Source organism: Equus asinus, chromosome X (assembly GCF_041296235.1).
Source record: "Equus asinus isolate D_3611 breed Donkey chromosome X, EquAss-T2T_v2, whole genome shotgun sequence".
NCBI lineage: Eukaryota > Metazoa > Chordata > Mammalia > Perissodactyla > Equidae > Equus > Equus asinus.
The window spans coordinates 26,739,986-26,765,884 of NC_091820.1; the positions used below are offsets into that span (position 1 = coordinate 26,739,986).

Here is a 25,899-nt window from a genome sequence, read left to right on the forward strand (position 1 = left end):
ACCAGGGGCACTGAAGTGGAGTGTGCTGAACTTAACTACTATGCCATGTGGGCCAGCCCCTGATTATTCTTAATATAATGTTTGAAAATGTTTTTGCTTTTCCATTGTTGTTACTTAGACACTCTAATTATTCAGTAATGTCTGGTCAATCCTTACTGCTTTCTGCGTTGTTGTTATATGAACTAAATTAATGGCAGTAAAAAGTGCTATGCTTCCTTTATTCACTCAGGCCTGTGAAGAGATAGCACCAATATATGTAGGTGAATTACAGGCCAGCGTTCTCTGGGTGAGCAGCAAGGAAGCGCGTAGTGACCCACGGCGGTGCTGGGGCAGAGGCAGAAGCAACCATGAGGAGGCGCTGCTATTTGAAGGTCAGTTAAGGAGCCTTCACAACGCAAATGCTCTCTTTTGCAAATGTGGTAGAAGAAGGGGTATCTTCAGGGATGGGGGAAGTCAACTAACCCTTGGGCTAAAATGTTATTTAAAACTAACTTTTAAATATATTGCCTAACATTTATTCAACACTTTTCATGTGATAACCTTGTTCTTAAGCATTAAATGAACCACTTCAGTGGATCCTAAAGGATGATATGTAATCCATTCATGGTTTGCAGAATGATTTTCGTCACACAAGGAAAAAAAATGGAAGTTATTTTAATGTCTTAGCAACTAAAGAGAGTATATATATGATTTTAATGTATATATGGAATCATGTAGCTTAGGATGAAGCCAAGTAAAAACTCATTTTAAGAAAAAGTATTAAATATGTAATGATAAATAAGAGTATAGGTATGGAAGAAATTGTGAAGGAGGAGCATGACTGACTTGTGTTTGAGACATATCGAATAACTACAATTGGTCTTCATTATCACCTACTGAGGTTAATACTATTGTTATTTTATTTCTGAGAATGCTGGGACTTAGAAAGGTTAAAGAACTTGCCCAAGGTTTCTCTGTGACATGCTAAGTCAGTATACAAATGGTAAGCTATCTGTAACTCAAGTCTATGCTTTAAGCTCTAATTATTTTCCTTCTTTATGGATAAAATGCTGTATTGGGGTGGGTCATATGAAGTTGCTGATATGTGAGTTTTTATTCTATGAAAACGACAATTTCATATTGTTCAACATAAAACATTATTAAAATAAGAGAAATTTTCCAACTAACATTCTAAAGATGAAAATAAATTAGGGAAATTTCATAGAATAAATCCATAAAATAAAAATTTACCACCTACAGGCAAAAAAAGAGTTTGCATTTTTCTTGGTTTTATTTTATGGTTTTCAAATGGTCATTTAGAAAGGGACGTAAAAGCAAAAGAAGAATGACGCTTAAATATATGACTGGCAATAGAGAGAGGAGGTAGTGGAATTGGAATAAAACTGTGCCAGACAGGAGATGGTCCTGACAAAATCTAGAGAAAGAAGCATGAGAGGATATGACATTAGGACCTGCTGGAGCCATCTTCCAATTTCAAGATCAGCTGAGGACAGAAGGAGGCTAGAAAAGCCGATAAACTGAAAGAACCTGGGATGGTGGTGGCACAATGAAGGCACAGACTTAATGGTCGCCAGAGTCACCCCATCTGTGAATATATTGTAATATAAGATAATGGAGATCCTTATGGTTTTAGCCAGTGCTGCCCAAACTTTAATATGCAGATGAATCACCTGGGGAGTATGTCCGACTGTGGATTCTAAGTCAGTAGGACTGGGGAGGGGCCTGATACTCTTCATTTCTAACAAGTGCCCAGAGGATGTCAATGCTGTTGGTCCATGGATCACACTTTAAGGAGTAATGGTATAAGCCACTTTGAGTTGAATTATTTGTTAGTTGCAGTAAAAAGCATCCTAAGGAATACTATTTTTCAAATAATTTTACCAGAGATCTGTCTCTCACCTCATACCCCACTGTGGAAACACATGCCTACGAACATGAAGGAAATCAATGTGAAAGTAGGATTTGCTTTATAGAAACTCTTAGAATGTGGGAAGGTATTTATTCTCCAAATAGTACTTTCCAATAGGACTTTCTTCAATGAGGTAAATGTTGTATCTGCACCACCCAATATGACAGCCACTAGCCATGTGTGCCTACTGAGCACTTGGAATATGGCTAATGTGACTGAGAAACCAAACTCTTACCTATATTTAATTATAATAATTTAAATTTACAATTAAATAGCTACACATGGCTGGTGGCTGCCATATTGGACAGCACAGCTCTAAACCAACAGATAATTAGATTGACAATAGCAACAAATCCTATTTAAGTCCTTATCCACACCATTTCATTATATCATACAATATTTGTAAGGAATGATATCCTCAGTTAAGAGGTCTAGCAATAAATATGAATAGCATTCTTCAAAATTATAAATGCCCAAATCATACATGTTTTCATTAATTTCAGCCTATATTTGATAGTCTTAATACTGTTTCTTGGACTTTATGGCAATATATTATAAACAATGTATAAAAATATATTACAAAACATAATTATATGCTAGGCACTACAGTAATAAAGATATGAAAGTATAGACTTTATAAATCCTGGTGGACTACAATTAAAAATTACCAAGAGGGGTAAGCTCTTTAGGAAGACAGGTTCTCAGACCCAGTTTCCTAGACTTTATAATTACTTGCCTATATGTAATTCTCAAATAAGAAATACAACTAGTGAAAGGAGGTAAAATATTATTATGAATTTCTAGATTACAAAAGAATCACCAGTGATGTTCAATTAACAAGTTATACATGCAAAACACAATCCCATGATTTAAGTTGGAAATAAAACCTATATATTTAAGGGAGTGCTACCAGCATGAATCAGAGAAACTGAATTTTTAATGCATTTCTTATTTTCAAATGCATGCCATTTTGTAACTAAAATCACACTGATGAAAACTAGAATTAATTTACTTATTCAAACTGTTGGCACGAAATCTTAGCAAAATGGTTTTAATGAATAGATTATATAATTTTGATTTTAGCTCAGGAAGGGTTTACATGCAGCTAGCTGCTCCCAGAATGCTGACTTATGCTTAAATATGTTGTTATTTTAATCCCCTTGTATAGGTTTCTGTTTCATTCAGTCTATTAACAAACTGATTAATGAAGGTAATGTTTAAGAACAGATTTTATTGAAATTATTACAAAAAGGTAAATTAGTGAAATTTGTCTCCAGCCAGGTGACTCTAATGAACATCTAGGGTTGAAAATGACTGTGCTAGTTTTCAGGACTCAGGCATAATTTTTACTTCAGCCCCTGGATGCTCACAAGTGGCAAACATTTGGGTAGCTGAGCCCAGGCAGCATGGCCACATCAGGATTGACATGAACCAGATGATGGAGAGAGCATGGAGGCAGGTTTATGAAGCATAGAAATGTCTTTGCCCAATTATTTATAAATGAATAATACTATATAAGTAGTAAATTACCTATTAAATAGTAATTTTGACGTTATACAATTTGGGACTTTTAAATATAATTTTATTTATGAATAACAAATTAGCTCTATCATGTGTCAGACAATAGACATTTATGTCAGTGGTTATCAGGATGGAGAAATAGAAGAAAAAAGAAGGTCATTTAGCGGAACTTTATAGAGATTGTCATTAATAGATAATTTTACTTTTTCTTCTCACCAAAACGAAAAGTACAGTTGTTACTATTGAGACAATTGTTCTTAGCATGAGGTTTATACTAACGAATGAAACCAGAATACACTTTGAGACCTAGTTTCCCTCAAACATACAGTGGCAAGATAAAATGAAGGACCAGATATTTTAAATATTTATGGCTTTCACTAAATGTAGGAATCCGAAAACATGATCTATCGTAGGCCAAAAAAAGCAAATATTGCTTTAAAATAGAAAAGCAACATTGATTTCTTTTAAAAGAAAAGTTTTAGTAAGGCATGTACAAACATATGTAAAGGCTTTTTGTTGTACAGCAGTAATGAAGGGGCCATATGAAGCGCATTAGTATTTTTCAACTCTCTAGGTTTGTAACATTTATCAAAGCTCAAGGAATGCCCTGTGAAATGCAAGGTTTAAAACTGAGAATCCAATAAAAACAATGACCCCAAATGTGTAAGACTTTCACTATCACTTTCACCTCCACCCTACCACATTTACCCTCACTACTTCTACCATCAGTGTCTGCCAGTTCCCGTTCGAAATTTCTGAATGTGAACCCTCAGCATCTGTGCAGATGGTTAATCCCTCCTACCCTCCTGCACCTCCTTACCTCAGTAAGAACATCCTCTTTCCTCCAAGTCCTAATCACATCTTAATAGACCCGTCTGCAAAGCCTGACACCAGACAGTGGTCTTCTGTCTATAAGTCCTAGTCACTAGTATAATAGCTTCCACTGGAGAATGAAGTGAGGCAAGGGTCTAACAGAATCATATAATGAGGTTTTTTTTCCCCTAAAACTAATGTGTCTATCCTCCTTTTTAAAGCACTCCATGCCCACCAATTGGTACACTGGCATCTTGGGCCAGGGAAGAAACCAAGGAGAGCAGGTTATGTACATTTTTCCAAAGTTCCCACTAATTCTGATAGTTACCATTATATTATACCCTGGAGGCCACAGTTTGTAGTCTACAGCCTCACAATAAATATTTTAGAAAAAGTTCATCTGCAAAGTTCCCCATCCAACAACTAGAAATGAAAGAAAATTTTCAACCCTCCCTCAAAATTAAACATGTATTCATATTTATTTGCCCATTGACTGGAATGTGAGAAATACTGTTGTATTTATAAAGGATTCTGTGAAGTAAAAAGGTGCCATTGTTTTCAAAATCCTGATCTACTTTATTCCTCTATCCATACAGCTCAACAATAGTTTAATTATTGATATTCTTCAACTATCCAGAGCAAGATGAAAGTTCAAAATGCAAACAAATTCATTTGCATTTTGAAAGCATAAATGTAATAAAGAAGCTGTATGGCTGGGTGCAAAAGATTCTTGTGGTAAGTACATTATGGCAAGCCTCAATTCAGTCTTCCTGATTAAATACTTACAAAGTAGATGAAGAAACTCGTAGATGTCATCACAAACCAAGGACGACTACTAAATACAATGATTGGAAGACTGTTTAAATTATCTCTAGTAAGAATGGGGAATGTTGACACTCTGAGATGATATTCATTTACATGGCAATAGAAGCCTACTCTCAACTTCAAAAATTATATCACTACATAACATCTGGCACAGTGCCTGGCACATACTAGACACACAATAAATATTTCTTGAATGAACAAGTGGTATCAATTAGCAATCAAATATTAAAAGACATAGTACAAAAATATAAATACTTTCCCAATTAAAAATATCAGAATTAAAATTATAAAAATGTTAACTTCAGGGCCACCCAGTGACATAGTGCTTAGGTTCACACACTCTGCTTCAGTGGCCCAGGGTTCGCAGGTTCAGATCCTGGGCGTGGACCTAGTACTGCTCATCAAACTATGCTGTGGTGGCATCCCACATTACACAGAGGAAGATTGTCAAAGATGTTAGCTCAGGGCTAATCTACCTCACAAAAAAGAAAAAAGTCAACTTCCATTAAATCTGCTCCTGTGAGACAGGCTATTAATTTAATTTGAATCATTTTTTAGTCATAAATGAGAGTGTCATCATTTTACCTTTTGTCAACTCTGGGCACATTGTTTCTCAAACACAGCTAGCACAAGCTTGCCTCAGGATCTTTATTTGCTTCCCTTTGCCCCAGCTATCTGCATGGCTTGTTCCCTCCCTTCATTTAGGGCTATCCTGAAATATTACCTCATCAGAGAGGCTTTCTCTAACTGACCACGTATTATAATAACACACACACACACAGTTTCACTCTCTAAATCTATTCCTTGCCTTTTTTCCCTTTTTATCAATTAACATCATCTGATATTATCTACCTATTTCTCAATTGTCTGTCTTCCCCTACTAAGAATGCAAGCTCAATTAGAGAGAGAGTTAGTCGGCTTTGTTCACTGATATTTCCCTGGTATCTAAAACAGTGCTGGGAACATAGCAGATAAGAATTGTTAGTTAGATGGATGAATGAATGATTAAAGTCAATTTTCTAATTGTCGTTATTTATCTTTGTGAAAAAGCATTGCTCCAAAAAATGCTACTCTCATTTCTATGAATTCCAGAGATTTGGCTTTCCTGTTTACAATTTAAACTATACGAGTCACGTACTTTATATTATTGGAACAAGGAGTGCTCACATTTTAACTGCACATTATTTACAGAAAAAAATGACCATGTCCATATCCATTAGAACCTAACCAAATTACTGTATGTTAATAATTCTTACTTATTAGTCCAATAATTAATTGTCAATACTTTCATATTGTCTCTATTATATATTCTTGCATGAGGATCTTGCTACTTCATTAATCACCCATGGAAGATGATATCAACATTTGAGGATTGGATGAGACATTACAAGCACCATTTTTGGAGCTTCTGAGAAAGTTAAAATGGTTGCCCCACCTCACTTGATAGAAAAATAGAAACAGAAGATATTGAAACTAGTGGTCTACAAAGAAGGAGTATGAATTTATACTATTTTATAATTGTGGCAACTAGCTTTTCAAATTTTAATGTGCTTAGGAATCAGCTTGGATCTTGTTAAATTGCAGATTCTGATTCTGTGGATCAGGGTGAGGTCTGAGAGTCTGCATTTTTAACAAGTTCTCAGGTCACATTGTTGCTGCTGGTCCTTCAACCACCTTGATCTACAGGGAATTCTTATTTTAACATTATGGGAAGAATGAAAAAATGAATTAATGAAACTGTGATATAAAATCACAAGTAAAAGTTTGAGATTACACATTGTTAAAATCTCTATTGCAACAAATTCATTTGACAGATTGGAACTACCTAAAGAAATTAATTCATTTGTTCATCCATTCATTCATATATTCATATACACACTATGCTAGTCACTTCACTTGGGAGAAAACAAGCTACCCATTTGTTCAGCACCTGCTTTGCTCTATTCACTCACACATATGTTATCTCATTTTAAGATTGGAACAGACATTTAAAAAACAAAGATGAGCCAGATTTTCTAGACATGTTTTTCTCTCCAGTCAAAAGTGTTGATGGTGATTCACAATTATTTCCCATGTTATGGCTTGTATTTTCACCCAGATACTATTCATATCTCTCCTCCTGCTGATGTAAACCAGAACATAACTTCACTTGGCCTCCTTACTGACTTGCTTTCATTTTTTTCCCTTACCATCACAAAGGTTTTCGTTTCCCCCTGCTTGTCCTAACCACAATTATCAGAGAAGTTGATGGCACTTGCTGTGCTTATCTTTATGAGTCCTTGTAGAAATGTCAGTAAATCTCTTTTGCTCTCTGCAGGTTGCATTTTTCAATCAAATTAATTAGTTTATTCTTAGAGAAGAAAATCTTCTGTTGTCCCTATGCCAATTGTCTTCTTGTACTTCCACAGTTGGAAATTTTGTCTTTTTCTTCACTCTCCCTTACCTCCCACCACCCAAAGGCTATTCTGCGGCATATTTTAATTATGCAATCAGTGGCACTTATTTCTCTCATTTCAATCTCATAAACATTGTTAAAGATTTATAATTGACCAATAGCAGGATGTTTGTGTCAAAGTCATTTGTGGCTAAAGATATCTTAAACGTTTTTATTGTATTAGCTTTCATTTCAACATCAGTTCACATCTCTGAAGGTATCAGAATTGGAGAGGAAATAAATTAATAAGGAAAGAATCATATGAGAATGGAGCAAAAAGAGGAAGAGGGGAAGGAGAAGCAGCCATATGGCTTTGTTTTTACTGACAACCCTTTGCAAGCATTATTTTCAAATATTTCAGTTGTAAAATTATAACTTCAAATGTAATTTTAATCATCTTGCTCATGTTCCCTTACCCCCCCCATAGAAAACACCCAGAAACATATCCTTTGGAAAAAAAAAATGAATGAGGCAATTAGAACTAGCTGGAGGAAGTAGGAGTGAAAATATATATGAGGCAAAGTTATACAGTATGGTTAAAATAATTAATCCACGGCTAGCCACTTTATTTATAATGATGATCATTCTTTACATTTTGTAATAATTTTGCATTCACAAACTACTTTTTCATACCCTATCTCAGACAATATCTTTTAGAGGCATGCCAGACACAGGGAACTGCTGCTGTTTCATAAATCAGTAACTGAGGATCATAGAGGGGAAGTATGTTACCCCAGTTCACATAAATAGGTGTTTGAGAAAGTGAGACCTTATCCCTTAGGCAAATTAGAGTAGATTTAGGGTAAGGAGGAAATAAGAGAATTTTCTTACCTCTATATTTTTTAATTTTTTTGTTTTGTTTGATAATTGTTAATGGTTTATGGGATAAATAGTATTTCCTAGATGCAACTTGAATAAAGGTAGCATCTGTATGTATAAGGCAAGAATGTCTATTTCTAAAGCAAAAAGCATCTTAACTGTTAAAAAAGCAAAAAAGGAACTAAAATAAATACAGCAGGAATGGTTTATAAATTAACTATTGGGCTAAGATAGTAGAATACATTCACGTATTCTCACAACTACCACCTGGCATAAGACACAAGCATCTCTTACCTGGGCTATCACACTGACCTTATAAGTGTCCTCTCTTCTTCCAGTGGCATTACTGATATTTCCTTTACCTGTCTCTCCCCTACTTAAAACCTTGTCATGGCTTTTTCTTACACTTAACCTAGAACTCAAAGCCCTTATCTTTTACCTGGATTAACACTGCCATCCATCATGAGACCCCTACCTATATTTCAACCCCATCTCATACCTCAGTTATCTAACCTTCCCTCCTACAACTCTCCACTCATGCTGGTCATTTGGTTCTCCTAACAAGCCAAACCATCCCTATTTTAAGGCCTTTGCCTTGGCTATTCTCTCTGCCTGAAATGTTCTTCCTCCTGATCTACAAATAGTGGTTCCTTCTTATCATTCAAATTTCCACCTGAATGGTACCACCCCAGAAACATTTCTGGATCACGAAGGTTAAAGTAGACCCTCAAACACTTTTATCACATTACCTTTTAATCTCTTCAGAAAATTTATTCCTATCTGATATTTTCTTGTGTTCTTTTTACATTGGATGTCAGCCTCTCTAGAGTATAAGCCTCATGATATCTGAGACTTTCCCTCTTGGGATCGCTTCTGTGTCCCCAGCGCCTTGAAATGTGTCTATCTCAAGGCACTCCATTAATATTTGTTAATATGTGTGTGTATCTATATGTGTATGTGTATACATAGTGTTATATATATCACAATGAATATATATAAAATATAATTTGATTATTGCTAGTAGATAATACCTATAATTGTTAAGTATAAATACTCATAGATTTTAGTTATAAGCTTCTCTGTACTCCCAATCAATTTTTTAAAAAAATTTTGCTATAAGATTGAAACAAGAATTCTAGCAGTTATATCTCATATGCCTAGTCAAACCTTAATTATCATTCCTCTCAACACTAAATCTACACTTAGGTAGGGATGATGGCTTCTGACTAGGTCTGTCCACACCCTCCCTTTGGGAGAGAAAGAGGAGAGGTGTGGATGAATCCATTTTTGCTTACTAGCAATTTACTATGACTTCCTTCTCCAAAGTAATCATGTGTTTGGAAAGAAGAGACGATGTTCCAAATTGAAGCTAATCATCAACATGACCATGATAATAGAAACTGAACAAATAGCAATTTACTAAAGCATTCAATAAAACCTAGAACTATTATTTTTTGAAATACTGACAACATCCTACTGTCATAATCAGCTTTTTGTTTCCTTCAAAAAATGTGGATCAAAAATCAGGTTCAGCATAGTTTGCATAATGGCTTATCTCATTTAGAATGTCATAGGTTTTATGCATGAACACACAAAAAGTTAGTGAAAGTGGTATGGAAGACTTACTGTTATTTATAAACTCAAAGGAGATTTCTGAATTTGCTTTCCTTAAATAATACTTATGTATTTCAACAAATTGTCCAGAAAAGACTGTGCTACAAGTGATTCCATATTAGTGTCTCATTTTTAAAACTCTACGTTTTAGCAAAAGCTATACCAGCTAAGAGGCTGCCCTTGCCTTCTTGATAATCATTCTAAAAGCTTAAACACAAAACAAAATCCCCAAATCTTCTCTAAAGACAAACTATTTTTTGATGTCAATCTTAGCTAAGTAGTGATATTGCCATTTTAGTTTGCCCATCCTCCAGTGGGATGGGGGTGAGAAAATTACGTATACTCACACATGCACACGCACACAGACATACAGGTGTGTGTGCTTGTGTGTACACTGTTATCCACCATCTAATAGTAGATTTCCCTTTAACACAGGGATTTTTTTAATTAACCTTTTTAAAAATGTTATAATAAGAGATTAAAAACTTGGGATTTTAATTTTAGGTTGAATTCTCCTTCTCTTAGAACTCAGTCTCAAGTTGCAATTAATTAATTGATTAGTACGAATAATTAATGCCATATTGTTAGTCCTATTGAAAAAAGGGAGTGAAGAACAATGGGGTATTTAGCCTCCAGAAGAAGATGGAAAGATAGAATGCACGAAGGAGAAGACAGTGGCGCCACTATGGAAAAGGTAGTAAAGGAGGAGGCCTCATTTTAAAGACGCAAATTTTGTCCAAGGTTGCTTTGTTTAAGTTGCACAGATCAGTGCAAAAAGAAGTTGTAACCTGGGGGCCGGCCGGTGGGCTCAGCAGTTAAGTTCGCATGTTCCGCTTTGGTGGCCGGGGGTTCACCAGGCCGGACCCCGGGTGCAGACACACACATTGCCTGTCAAGCCATGCTGCGGCAGGCGTCCCACATATAAAGTAGAGGAAGATGGGCACAGATGTTAGCTCAGGGCTAATCTTCCTCAAAAAAAAAAAAGAAGTTGCAACCCAAAGAATGTTGGCACATGATCACAAGTAGGAGGCTCTATATCTTATGATTTTTGATGATAAATGGGTGGAGTAAATTAGTTGATCCTTGGGCATGGAGAGGGGGCAGACTCAATAGTTATAATATGACTATCGTAACCCTCTCCTTTAGGCAGGGAATATGTCAATTTGCATAAACTAGTATCTCCTGGTTTGGAATGCCAATATTTGTAGAAATTCTATCTTATGTATGCCTTATTTATTCTTTCAAAAGACATGAGCTTAAAAATGTGTTTTCCCCCTCTCTATTGTCACACAATAATTTAGTACTGGAATGGCAATCCTCCCAGCATATCTAATGAGTTTCTTTGGTTCTGTTTTAAAGCTTTTAATCTTCATAAATAATAGCTAAGTAAACTTAAGGCACTTGGACAATTTCTCTAGCTTAATGTATTCAAATCCACAGTTGGCACTTCATTTCTTTTCATTTAAAAATAAATCTATCTTGTCTCGATAGGCTCTACATGAATACACACACCTAACAATATAAATCAAAGCAACACATCCAGAATGATGAGATCTACTTGTTACCTCTACAAGAAATATGCCATTTTCAGAAATGTCTCGAAAATTCTTCTTTGATTAAGTCAATATATTCTTAAAATAATTCACAACCATACCCGATGTGAATAAGGATTTCCAAACACAGATGAGAAACTTTTTTCCAAGAGGATTTCCATAAACATATGAGAAACTATTTAACATTTCGAGAGCTTTTCCTTCAGAAGAGAAGTTGCCTGTCAACTGCAGCTAATAGGTGATTTTATGTGCAGAGTTTCCTGTGTATACTTCCGCGCCTTCTATATTCACATTTTAATTTTTGGAGAAAACTTGGAAAACATTAACTATGGCAAGAATTTTGGCAACTTTTCAGGGATAGTTCTGTAAATAATGGTCCTTCTATCCAACATCTCCACTTCAATTACAAAAGTGAAAACCAAAAGGTAACAGACATGAAAATCCAACCAAAATGACCCCTGAAGAAGAGCTGCATGCTTTAGGAACAAACTGAGACTCCTAACTCAAACAAGAAACTGCATCAAAATAATAGTAAGATTCCAAAACTTGCTATTTTTAGGAATTAAAAAGCAAAGACTCACTTGCTTTGTTTTTCCATGCTAGCCACCCTGAGGCATTCCCATCTTGAATTTAGGAGATTCATTTGTTCTTGTACTTCAGTTTCTTCATCTTCTGATAATTTCCCTGTTCCAACCAGTTGACTTCCCAGTTGTAGAACATTACCAACCCGTCCCTGATGAGATGTCAGATCCATCATGTACCCCTGACAGGGAAAGGAGTTGACAAGAGTTGACAGTTTAGGTAAATCATTATGGTTTAGAATCTTATCTTTTTGCAATTTTAAGTTTTGTGGCCCATTTAAACTGTATTCCCAGTAAAAGTATTTTAACTTTTATTTAAGAAAACCCAATAGTGTTTTTAATATGAATTAAGGAAAATTACTAGCTTAGGTCACCTTCAGCAGAAGCAGACCCTGAGATAAGGATTTGTGAGCAAGTGATTCCACACAGGTACTGTGGTGTGTAAGTTACATCCCAGCATTGCCTTGAGCCAAGAGAAGGGAGCTGGGCTTTCATATCCTGTATGAGTCATTGGCAAAATCAAATCTCAGCACCTTCAAGTGTGGCTCTCCAAGGAGGAAATTTAAATGCTGGCTGTTAGAATCCCAAGCACATGAACATTTATTTGTTTCCATCTCAAAATAAAAACTAAATTTCCAAAATACAAGGACCTTACAGAGTAATTGAGACAAAAAGAGAGACGTGCCATCATGACAAGTCATGTGTTTTGTTTCATAAATCGATGTTTTGTTTACCTCATGAGTATGAAATTGTTCTTTCACTTCTTCTACATCATTAGAAATCTCTCCTTGTGCTTGCAATGTGTCCTCAGCTGAAAGAAGCCATGAGAGTACTTCTTCTAAAGCTGTTTGGTAACTGTCCAGGCTTACTTCAGTCTCCATCAATGAACTGCCAAATGACTTGTCTTCAGGAGCTTCCAAATGCTGAACAATAAAATAAATTGGGTGTTATACAATTAGTATCTTTGCAGACTGTTCCAGTACATTAAATGATAAATCAAATGAAATATTTAAAATGCCGGAAATGTTCACTTACATTATCAGAGACATGAACAGCAGACACATAGGATAGTGAGACTACATTTTAACATCATCACAAATATACACACAAATTCTCAAACGGCAGTGGAAATCCACTTCAAATTAATATTTTATTAAAGCTTTTCTGTATTACTATAAAAAGTGAATTATTACACCATCTCTTCATGTTGTATTTTAAATACTATGAATTTTCATCCATAGGTAACTTTTTTCAGTTCATATTTTCAATCCTTTACATTACATTATTGGTATTATATTTACGTATTTTCGTAATGGCCTGAAAGGAAACATATCTTCCCAAGAGCCCCTAGGTAATGAAATATTTTGGAAATTTACAAACCAGAAAAGTTATCAGTATGAAAATAAGTGAGGGGAGGAAGGTAAAATTTTAAAAGGAACACTTCATTCACACATCTGAATTTCTAACAGTACAATGACTTCTATAAACTAAGCCTTTATTTCCAGAAGGCCATGGCTTAAGTAGCAAGATATTATCTTAGGAGAAGTAAAATATGAAGTATTTGCTTCCGAATTTAATTAGCGGGATGTTAAGTGAGAATCTCAACAGCTGTCTTAGAACCCTAAATTTCTGCTGGGACCCTAAAGCTCAGAACAATGGGTACATAGTGTCCATAATTCCAAAAAGAAGATCCAGGCCACCTAAGAAGGAATTGCTAAAACAGGAGCACCAAACTTCTCCCACCACCCTTAATCCACTACCTAGCTCAAAGATGTATAAGAGGAAGCAAGGATTGGGGAAATGTCATGAGAAAAGATTCCTCTGGAGTGGCTAGAGTGCTATGCACTCTCTCCACCTTCTCACCTCAACCCAAGTAATGAAGACTTCAAGATAATCACCTGTTGAGGACAGGGTAGTTTCCAAGATGGTGTATTGCCCCCTAAACCTGGTTGTGTGTCTGCAGAGATTCAGAAGCTACGGGACTAGTACTATCAAGTGACAGGAGAGACCTCTTGGGATAACCTATGTGTCTGCTGCTTTAAACTTAGGGCAATTACCAACAGCAGAAACTGGGGCAAATGAGAAAATCTGCATGAATTTTTCTTTGGATCAAGTGCACTCATGATAGGTTGCTGGGCTTCAAAAATCCTGAGAAGGACTGCATTCAAGAGGGTCTCCTGCTGAGGTAAGGGACACAGGTAAATTATTGATGTAGTTAAGCAAGCAAAAATATTAGAACTATTTGGAGAGAAATCTGTGCACTCCAAAGACAGCAAGCAAGCACTGGGCCCTAACAAACAGGGTTTTGCAAAGGAAACAAAAGACAGTGTAGAACAACCAGAAGCTATTTGGGGTATTTCATGATCTTTCCTAAGCAAAATTCTTCCTTTTGATGGCTCTCCACTGGCATGTCTGCCTTGAATTTCTAGTTCCCTTCAATGCTTGGCCTTATCCAACTGAGCTGCCAGCACCAACTTAATTGTGCTCTTCTGATAAATGCTCTAATTTTGAAACTTTAATATTACAAATTTCTTCAACTATTAAATCCTTTAAGATGACAAAGCATAGTGGCAGTCTTTGGTATGATATTTTCATCAAATGATGCACTCGTTATCTATTCCTAGAGAACTGGCAGAAATATATCATCCTGATAAGTTAAAATCAGCCAACTCTAGTACCTCACACAAAGCATAACTGTCCTGAGAGGGCTATTCACCTGGGCCTTCCCAAGGCCAAGGCAATTTCTGAAGGTCTTAGGAGTTAGAACCAGTTCCATGGTGTAGCCCTTCTCTCCATCCATCCATTACTCCACAATAGTATTAATAAATACTACTAATAATAAATACTAAAGTCAGCATTAAGGGGAGAAAAGTCACAAAAGGGTAGGCTTGGAGATGTGTGTAGACAGGACCAGCTTCACAGTTGTGCAAACTGAGCAGTTGTACAATGCCCACGGATCAGGAGGACACATCCATGCTTGTTTAATCTGCTTCTTGACATTGCCATCTTAAAATTCTTAATAATTTTATCTTTGAACTTGGGTTTTGCAAATGAAGTCCAAAGGAGTGCAAAGTATGCACGTGAGCAGAGGAGATAAGTGCAATATGTGTGTCTGCCCCATTTGCATACAGTGTTTTTGATGCCCTATGAACACAGAACTCTGGTAGACCCACGATATGTGGGAGTTCAGCAAGACTGAAAGTGAGTGCAAGGTAACTATGTCCATGACTGAGTGAGTGAGGACACTAACAGCCCCATGCTTTCTGTTTGAACCAGAACTTGCTTCAAATACAGAAAGAAAGCAATTCTTAGAAACATGAACCACCACAGAACCCTATCATATTCTTCCTTACTGGTATCTCTTTCTTGTATTAGCCAAACATTTATGCTGAAATAGATTACACAGAAATAAAGAAAAAAGAGGGCAACCCATGGTTCCTTTTCTTTCCAGTCTTTCCTTACTCTTCAGAAAGCTGAAGGTAGAGAGTTGGCAGAATGTGCACCTATCAAGAAGTTAAATAAAAACAGGTGAGCTAGTTGTGTGTTTCCATGTTAAGAATGAAATATATATGCACATACAAGCTACAAAATACAAATTGTGTAATGCCAGTGATTCTGCATGAGTTAAACAGTCTTATATTTGCATGTATAACTGCAATTGCACAATATAACAAGGAGCAGTAAAACTCATGTTAATACTTTAAAATTTTAATTTTCTTTATTCAGTATGATGTTAAATAGCAAATAAAAAACACGATGGCAAGTTGAGAGAGAGAGATCACAGAATAAGGAAACAGTTTTTTAGTTTAGTAATTTTAACAACACTTTCCTTCCTGCTTTTTGAACAAGGAGTTCTGCATTTCATTTTTCACTGGGCTGCACAAATTGTGTAGCCAGCTCTGGGTGTAGGTGAAAAAAAGTACAATCCAATCCTGGATATTTTGCCTTCTCTGTGTTACAGGTGAGAGGAGATGGCAATTTTATTATGTACAGTAGAACGTGGTTGTAAAACCCTGGGAAAGTTACTCAGCCCTATCATTAGCCTTAGTTTCCTCATATGTAAAGTAGGAACAATAATACTTTCCTAATAAGATTGTGGTAAGAATTAAGAGAGAGTATATAAAGTATTTGGCAGAATGCCTGACCTTGTGTAAGAAACCAATAAAGTATGTTATAGCTATAATCATTATTAAATTCTTATATACATAAGAACCATCTTTGAAACATAACCTTCCCCAAGGTTACCTTCTTAAGTCACTGTCCAGACTTCAAAAGCCAGACAATTATTGTAGAAAAAAATAACTCCAAAACTTCTAAGAGCAAACACCACTTAAATAAAACCATTCTGAAATTTGAACCTCAACCTAGATCCTATTTAAAAGTTCCAAAACTCATGAACAATCTTGAGTTCAAATAATCTCCAAATGATAAATTGTAAATAACACTATTACTCAAGTCATGCAACATCATATTTTACCATTGTACAATTTGGATTAAAAAAGTAAATACTTCATGATTTCCTGATAACTACAGAGGCTTGAATTTTTGGAGAAAATTTTAAAAGGCAAATATTTATACTCAAGAATATGATATCTAATACTCATAAATTCTGAATCTAAAAGTTTTGTCTGAGGATGTTCATAAAACAAAAACTTTGCAAATATAGCATTATTAAAGTTAATTTCAAACAGGTATAAGCTGTGTAAAATTACATAAATAACTCAATTAATCATGTTTTATGTCCATAAATTCAACTCTACCTATATATATGATTATGGCTGAAATTGTCAGCTAGGCTCAGTAATACTTTCTTTGTCCAGATCAATGTTTTTCAAATTTGTAAATCATGATTCATCAGTGATCCATAAAATCATTTTCGTGGGTCATGACCAGGAATATCTAGTGGGTCATGACCAGGAATATTCTACTTAAAATTAAATAGAATACAAAATATCAGTGTGTGTCATTTATATTAAGGATTAGTATTGTTTTGTGAATTTTCATTTCAGACAAGCATATTTATGTATGTCTATGTATACATGTAGGCATGTATTTTCTAAATCAAGATGAAAAGGTTTTTTCCTATAGTTCATGAAACAAAAATTGGAAATGGTTCTAGAATTTCAGTACAAGTAAACCCACGAAAGAAGAAATTTGCTTGAATTCTGCATTTGTACATTTTCAATAGAACCCTTGAAACAAAACACATGCTTTATAAATCTATCTTTAACAGAGAACTTGAAGACAAACAGTTACATAGAGAGAGGCTTATGCTTTTGGTTTTAGCTCCCCAAAATATGTATTTATTTTCATAGTATTTCATATTTCACATAAGCTTGATGCTAGTTCATACATATGATGGCATCAAAGCAAATGTTCTAGAAAACTTGATCTTTGCTCTTTTCATAGAAGATCTATGCATAAGAAAGAGACACCAATCATTTCATCAGTGGAGATGCCAGTATCATCAAGTGCAACTAACTTTTCTCCCTATGCTTTGATCTTATTTTAATTTCTGTCTTTATCACAGTAGTGTACGTTTCTCTGCAGTATACTGGGCAAATAATGATTCAGATGAGAGGCATAACAATGAATGGATGAAACAATTTTGGTTGTTTTCAAAATTAAGAACACTAAAATTTATTGAACATTACCCACCTATTTCAAAGGATTAGTTACTCCCCTTTTGCATGAAGAATTACTAGATATTGTCACCTATGTTCCTTGAAGATGTTGCTAACGCATAAATGTGGAAGAGTAGAGAGGGGAAAAATAAAGTAATGAGGGAAGACAAATGAGTATATATGTTAGTTCTGCAATGTCCAGGACAAATATCTGGAAACACTTCTAGTGATAGAACTTGTCATAATAAAATACAGAGTGATAGCCTTGACACTACTCTATACACAAATATTTTTTAAAACACAGTTTACTATCTCTCTAATCTTGGGTAAGTTGCTTAACTTCTCTGTGTCTTAGTTTCCTCATCTGCAAAACAACGGAAATAAAAATATGTCTCCATAGGATTGTTGAAAAGATTATATGAGAGAATGCACATAAAATGCTAAGCACATTCTAATCTCCAAAAAATGCTCTGCATTGCTTGTATTTGGGGACCAATGTTCAATGAAATGGCAAATGATTTTTATGAGGAAACACAGTTGAGTGAGCTGTGTGTATTTTTAGAAGAATGATTTTGGCAATTCAAACTGAGATAAGTCATCAAATGGCTACATATAGGTAGTGAAACCAGCAATCCAGCAAACCACAAAGCTCTTAGAAAAATATTTGGGACATTTCCAGAGGGCACAATCTATCACTGAGTAGTTTTATATTTCTGTCGAAACTGATCTATTTTGGCAACTTCCCCAAATTCAACCTTAAAGTGTGATATGAGTTTTAACCTGGATAAAAACAGTTTTATTGTTCTTGAATGTATTAATGCTTCAAGAACATTTGAAAATTTTATCACTTAGTTCCTTTAAATGTATCATAGTTCTTTTTTATAGAGTCTAAGTAAATGCATGGATGGTGAATTTTCTGGTGTATTCTATAATCTTTTCATCCTTCAGTGAAAGATTATTTAAAAGCTAAAGGATTACAGAGGGATAACCAAGTGGTTCTTTTCCTAAATAATAGAAGAACAGTTACGAGGAACCAGGGTTAGTATCTGTAAATATTCTTGCCACATTTCCACTGTGTTTCCTCAGAGATATAACATGTAAACCAGGGTATTATTCAAAGTATGAAAAATGATTACAGAAGTGATTTAGGAGAAATTAATCCATCATGCAACACTATACGTGACATTCAATCTAATGATACCATTAAATAGGTAATTTTTAATATTGCTTGTGCCTGAAATTCAGTTCAAAGTTAGGCCCTAATGAGGATTTAGGAAAAATTATGGCCTGCTCTTATGGCGATTATTAAAACAACAATCACAACAACAACAACTACATCTATAATAGCAGTAACAAGAGCTGCCATTATTTATCGGGCACTTAGTGTCAGTCAATTTGCTAAGCACTTAACATGCATTATATCATTTTTCACCACAACATGTCAGGAGGACAGAATAGTAGGATGAGGAAATGGGAGCAGAAAAATTAAATAACATGCCAAAGGTCACAAAGGTAATTGGCTGTTCTGGGATTTAAAACCAGCTTGTTAGGATTCCAAAACACATGTCTTTCCCACAATTTGATAAATCTCTATTAATGAAGAAAATGGTTTCAGAATCTATGAAATAACACCTTCACAAAATATCCTAATATAACTTCTTAAAAATAAAATAAATATTTATATGTAATTTATTTGTAACTATGTGTGGTGATGGATGTTAACTAGACTTATTGTAGTAATAATTTCAGGATATATACACAGAGTGAGTCATTATGTTGTACAGTTGAAACTAATATAATGTTATTTGTTAATTATATCTCAATAAAAATAAATAAAATTATTAGAAGAAGTTATATCCCGGGCTCATAAAAAAAGTCATTAAACTAACATAATTCAAATCTCCTTAGTCACTTGGGAAGGATTTAATTTCAAATAACAATGTATTGCAAACTGTCCTTTGCCAAGTATATCAGATTGATCCATTTAAAGAAGGTTAAAATAAAGGTTGATAAGATGATCAAAGCCATTTTCATTCAGATCACAGTTCAGCTGATCAACTTTGCCTTTTAAAAAATTATATTTTTTCTTTTCTTCATTTTCACAAATTTACAGTCAATGGTTTTGAAACTACTAAGAAAATACCTGGACTTCATTATGTTGGTAAGTCAGAAATCAAACGTAAAGTTCAAATGATGGTTGCAAGTCAGAGACACTGATACCACACTGAAGAAGGGGACAATAGAAGGGCAGTCATGTGACATAGCCCAGGTGGTGGTACAAGCTAAAGAAGTAAGAAGTAACATCAACAAAGGGAAGTTTAGTTTTATTTAGATTCTAGGTTGTGAAAAAACATTCAATTAAATTAAGACACTTTCGCTAAAGGGGTAATTTTTCCCCAGACACAATGGTTATCTCCACCTCCTTCAGGTACACCAGCTACTTGGATTATCCCGTCACCGTTCACATCTATCACTAAATTCTTTAGGTTTTCTCTTTATTTATTTTACATATTTTTGTCTCCTGTCCTTGTTCCTAAAAGTGTGGTGTGATATAGTCTTCAGAAAAACCCTCATAGTGGACTAAATATAAGCTCCCTGAGTGTAAAGTTTTGTTCATTAGATTCACTATGTCTGACACACAGTAGAACATAATAAATATTTGTTGAATAATCAATCTCCTAGCATATGCCAGGTAAAAATTTCACATCTTACTTTACATAAATATTAGGACATATTTTCCTAAGGGAGTGAGATCAAAGTTCTTGCATCTTTCCATGTCACAGCAGACAGAAGAAACAGCATACCCCACTCTGTTTATAGGACCTGCTGCCTTACTCAGTGCACTGTTTGTCTCCCTATGCTCTTCAAGGGAAGATCCTTTGTTTAACGCCTTTAGAGCTTGACATTTGTAAGGAAAATCCAATGATATTAAGCCCTGGGAAGACTCTGGGTAGATTTCATTATCAGCTGCAAAGTCTGCCCTCTGCCTCAAGGCAAGTAATAACAGACCAGAGCAGTCCTCTGCCTATTGGTGTAAGTAGACCAGAAGGTACATATAGAGAGATGAAAGCAATGGGCAGTTCCTCAGTTTTATCACTGGCTCCTAACAGGAGTGATCATGCTTCAAAGTTTATATCTCAGGGTCCCATTGACAATAAAGCTTTTAATCTTAAGGTTCAGAGAATTGAGAAGAGTGCCTAAGGGCCCATTGCACTTGATAGAAACAAAAGGTGTGAAATCTTTTGACAAGTTTTTATCTTTTGTTGTACTAACATTTCTTCTTACATCTTGAAGAAAAAGACTCAAAAGTCATGGAGGGCTGGCTACAAGCTAGAAAGACTAGCTCCCGATTTAGGGAAGATACTAAAAAAGGATTTAAGGGTATATATGTATATATACATATAAGGAGGCAATATTATGAAAGGAGGCCATGGAAAACATGAGCAGAAAAGCAATATAGAGCCCCAAGTGACACTGACATAGAATAGACATGTATACATGACACAGAATATTACATGTATGCAATAAAAGTTTTAAAAAAACTTTTATTACTCAAATGACTTTTTTTCTTCAACAACCTGATTGAAAGCTTTCCAGCAAGCAACATCCTTTACAATTTATTTCACATTCACTTCTTCTTTTTTATTCCAGCGGCATCACCCTAACCCACTGGTTCTCAATGAGGGGCTATTTTGCCCTCATGGGGACACTTGACAATATCTAGAGACGGTTTGGATTGTCACTGCTGGGGGTGGAGGGTGCTACTGACGTCTAGCACTTCTAGTGAGTGGAGGTCAGGAATGCTGCTAAACATTCTCCAAAGCACACAGACCAGCAGCAGCGTAAGTGCCGTCACCACCCTCTCCCGCTCCACAGACAAAAGATGATCAGGCCCCAAATGTCAGTAGTGACACTTGGATAAACCATGCCTTAAAATAACGCAAGAACTACATTAATGACATTTTCCCCCAAATTGATTCCCTCTCCTCCATATTTTGCTTTCTTCAATTCAACTTGAGCATACTTGCAGTGTTTATATTGGGCATGTTATTCTTGTACACAATAAGCTTCAGTGATTTTACTCTTAAAGTCCCAAATTCCTACCCTATTATGTAATGGGCTCAGAAATTTTTCCTCCATTCTCTCTCTCACGGCTTTGGAAACCTACAAATCACCCATTTCATGTTTCACCTTCCAACTTGATTATTTCTCCTGCTATGAACATATTAAAAACAAAACAAAAAAAGCTTTGCCCAACACATTTAAATCATATACTCCTTTAAGTTCTAGCTCAAATCTCATCTCCTGTATGACTGGTCCTGGTCCTTTAAAATAATGCTTTCCAATTTTTTAAATTGTTCATTTTTATCAAAATAATATTGATGAGGGCATATTCCACTTTTTATCACTTTGTTCAATAGCAATTTTGAGGACTGATTAAATTTAGCTGTCCTGCTCAGTTTTCACTCAGTCCATCAGGTACTTTTTAAAAATCTGGCTAATAAAATTTAATCTTCTACTATCTAAATCAGAATTTCTTGCAATGTCAAAGGAAAATATTTTTATATTTATAATATGGATTCAAAACCTCACTGAAACATTTAATTTTTAATATTTTAAAAAGAATTTAAAGTTTCTGTGTATAGATGTGAAAAGTTTTATAACTGAAACACGATGAGAATATTGCCAAATATCCATTTTTGAAATACTCTCTCCATAGCACAAATTTATTACAAAATTCAGTTCTTTTCTTAATCTTTGTTAATACAGAACTTTGCCTTGCAAGGAGAGATTACTGCTTTTGGAAATATCTGAGAAATAACATAGTCCTCATAGCCACTTGCCAACAGAGAAATGTTCAGCATATTTGGAACACTTGTCTTTTCGAAAAAGAAAATACACAACTAAATTTTTTCAATTACTTTGCCATGAGATAACTAGAACATTTCTGTGCAGTAAAAACGATCTTCTGGGACACTCCCATTTTACTGCAAAATGTTATAAGTATTCTACTACTCAAGATAATGCAATCTGTAAACCTACATAAGTGTCCACATGTGTTGCGATGCATCCACCACATCAACGATGCCAATAAATAAGGGAGGGCCCCACTACCAACCCACCATATTGAAGATCTCTGATTTTTCACTGAGGAGATCAAGTACCATATATTATATGAAATCATGTGAAAACTTGTATATTAAAAATTAGTGAAGTTTCTCTCTTTCTTAATTTTAAATAAAATATGCATATGAACAGACATCATAATATGTTCTTCTGGAACCCCAGTGGATCATCTGTGGGCCTCCTAGGTAGGTGCTCTCCATTTTGTAGACTACACTGTAATCTATAATGCTTTCTTCTTCTTCTGAACTCCTATAGAATTTATAATCAGAACACAAGCATGATACGTTCAGTGTTTCCTATTTGTAAGCTATGGTGCAAGCACACCATTAAATTACCTAATTTAACCTTACAACATAAAGGATGATTCCTGCTTACATTTTACAAGAGGAAGACCAGATTCATAGAGGTTAGAAACTTGCCCAAGGTCACACAGTTAATGAAGGGCAGAGATGGGAGGTGAACTGTCTCACAGAAGCCTGTAATTTTAACTATGTTGCCAGACATTTTTAATAACTTAAGGGAAAGAAACATTTCCCAGAGAGAGCTAGATTGGTAAAATTGCATTTAAAAATCAAAACATAATAGTGTGTCATATTTTATGTGAATGTAATAATTATGAGTCTCTCATCCACTCCCAGAACTATTAATAGAATTCTCTCATTCATCTAGTCTCCTCCTCCCTTAGACCCTTCTGTGACTAATTTTACATGTTTATAATATGACTGGGTTTGGCATACAATTCCTGTTTACTCAATAGATAACTTGTTCATATAAAGATGTCTAAAATCTACCATGAGCTTCATTAGTACAATGCCCTAAAATTTACTTATATATTTAAACTTTTAAATCACCACATAAAATTACGAATACTGTAAAATATGTAGCTATAATATCACTGGTATTTTTCTGTTTGATAAGCACATAGGAAGAGAAAGAAACAGAAGGAATAAAAAGACTCTCTTTGTTCACATATTGAAATAATATTATATTTAAAAATGTTTCATTATATTTTTAAAATACTCTCGAGCAGAATTAGTTACTCTTTTCTTGATTTGCATAACTCTTGGAAACTTTCTACAGAATCCCTACTTATTCTATAAAAGGTATTTTGTTGTCTATTGGCCTTATTTCATATTACACCAGGAAGGGAAAAGAATTATTGCCACATATACAAATTAAAACAATGAATTAAGCCTTGAATATCAAAATATGTCAGCAATTTAAAAAATTAACATGAAGATGAATTAAAAATCATGCAAACAAGCAAGAAAACATGGTGAAATATGTGTTTGTTCTGGGGAAACTATAAATCAGGAAAAGGAAATTCATTTAAGCTACAGGGGAAATAGTCACAAGTATGTTTAGAATCTCCTGATTTAGAAATTCTGGGATGCAGCTCAACCTGACCTATAAAGCTTTTCAGGAAATCAAATTGTGCCTAGGCCTGAAGGTACAGTCGTGACATTTGTTTAAAAGGATTGTGATTGCCTTGTAAACTTCTTTTACAATGTTATTAATATGAGTTGCTCCATATACTTGGCCAACATTGCTTATTTCTCCCATTTGTCCCAGAAGAACCATAAACTGCCAATTATCATGGGAGTAGTTTATCAGAGTATGGATTATCTGGAGCTCTTATTTCTCTTCCATTTGGCCTTTTCACAGCTCATTAGCACCTCAACAAGAAAGTTAAGGCTAAGGAAGGAAAGGCTGCTGAAATTCAAAATAATTAAATTTGCTCCTTGTCAGCAGCATATACAGCAAAGTATTTAGAAATGCTAGAAAAATTAACCCAAATGGGATCTACAAAGATATTTAATGTATACACTGGTAATTTGCCTTGACTGACTTTTCCCCACTGTATTGTCTGAAATATTGATGAAATTGACTGGAGGTTTTGGCATCCTACAAGACTCAAAATCCTCTGTTCTTAGCATATAGCAGATCACCTTTACAGATATCACTTGCCAGTGAACAATACATAATACTCATTGCCGATATATTGACCATTTCTCAGTGTGAAAACAAGAAACTGAAAATCAGCTTTCCAGAAGAAGATTTATGACAACTAAATAGTTTCTTGGGGAGAAATGTGTATGCTTGCTGAACAGAGCCAAGTGGAAAGCTTCTTGTTTGGTTTAGGCTTGCCTGTGCATTTGATGCCACTATCATCAGTGACTGTCCTCTAGGGAAAGAAAACCACTTGAGATGAAGCACAATTAGAACCAATGGCTAGCTGAGTTTGCCTTAGGTCCTTGCAGAATCTAATAGTTTTATGACAAATACATAGGCACACATTTTTTCATAGCACAGATAGCAATTATTTTTTAGCAATGTAAATGTCTACAAAACAAATGCAGGCTAAAATAATAAAGGAATCTAATGCACTGTTCAGAAAATGTTGCATAAAATAGGAAATGACATAGACAAAGCAAATCTTTAAGATATATAATGTATATACAAGTTTTATTACAGTGATGCCTGTAATGTCATTTTTACATCATTAGAAATAAAACATATAGAAAAGATTAATTTTCTTTCTATTCATCACACACTTGCCTTCTTAAGACTGATTCTCTTGTTCAGCTGAGCCTTCTTTATCCAACTGTTACATTTTAATGACCAGTAAATCATGGCTTTAACAAAATATAAAATTGTTGACTATAATAATATAGACCTTCTTAATAAAACTGAACCTTGCCAGGAGGCAACACATAGTATCCAAAACAAAGCATGACCAACGTGCACAAAAGCATACCCAAATTCATATCAAAGTTCATGAGACAATGGTTTGAATTCTAAGTCACAAATATGGTACTTAAAAAGAACCTCATCTCTAAAATCAACAGATGTAGAATTCAATGTATTTTAAGCAACAGAATACACATTCTTCTCAAGTGCACATGCAACATTCTCCAGGATAGATCATATGTTAGGCCACAGAACAAGTCTTAATAAATTTAAGAGGACTGAAATCATATCAGGCATCTTTTCCAAAAACAATGGTATGAAACTAGAAACTAATTACATGAAAAAGACTGGAAAATTCACAAATATGTGGAGATTAAACAACATGCTA

General features: G+C 34.9%; 1 protein-coding gene across 12 annotated transcripts in view; it reads right to left on the reverse strand.

Moving 5' to 3' along the window:
* DMD (dystrophin) overlaps positions 1 to 25,899 on the reverse strand; it is a 2,265,680-nt gene that overhangs the window by 1,396,876 nt on the left and 842,905 nt on the right. For all 12 annotated transcript variants that reach the window (XM_070503127.1, XM_070503123.1, XM_070503121.1 and 9 more), the window contains 2 exons: positions 12,804 to 12,992; positions 12,070 to 12,251 (listed from right to left, as the gene is read on the reverse strand). In XM_070503127.1, the coding sequence (XP_070359228.1) occupies positions 12,070 to 12,251; positions 12,804 to 12,992 (371 nt within the window). The remainder of the gene's footprint in view (positions 1 to 12,069; positions 12,252 to 12,803; positions 12,993 to 25,899) is intronic.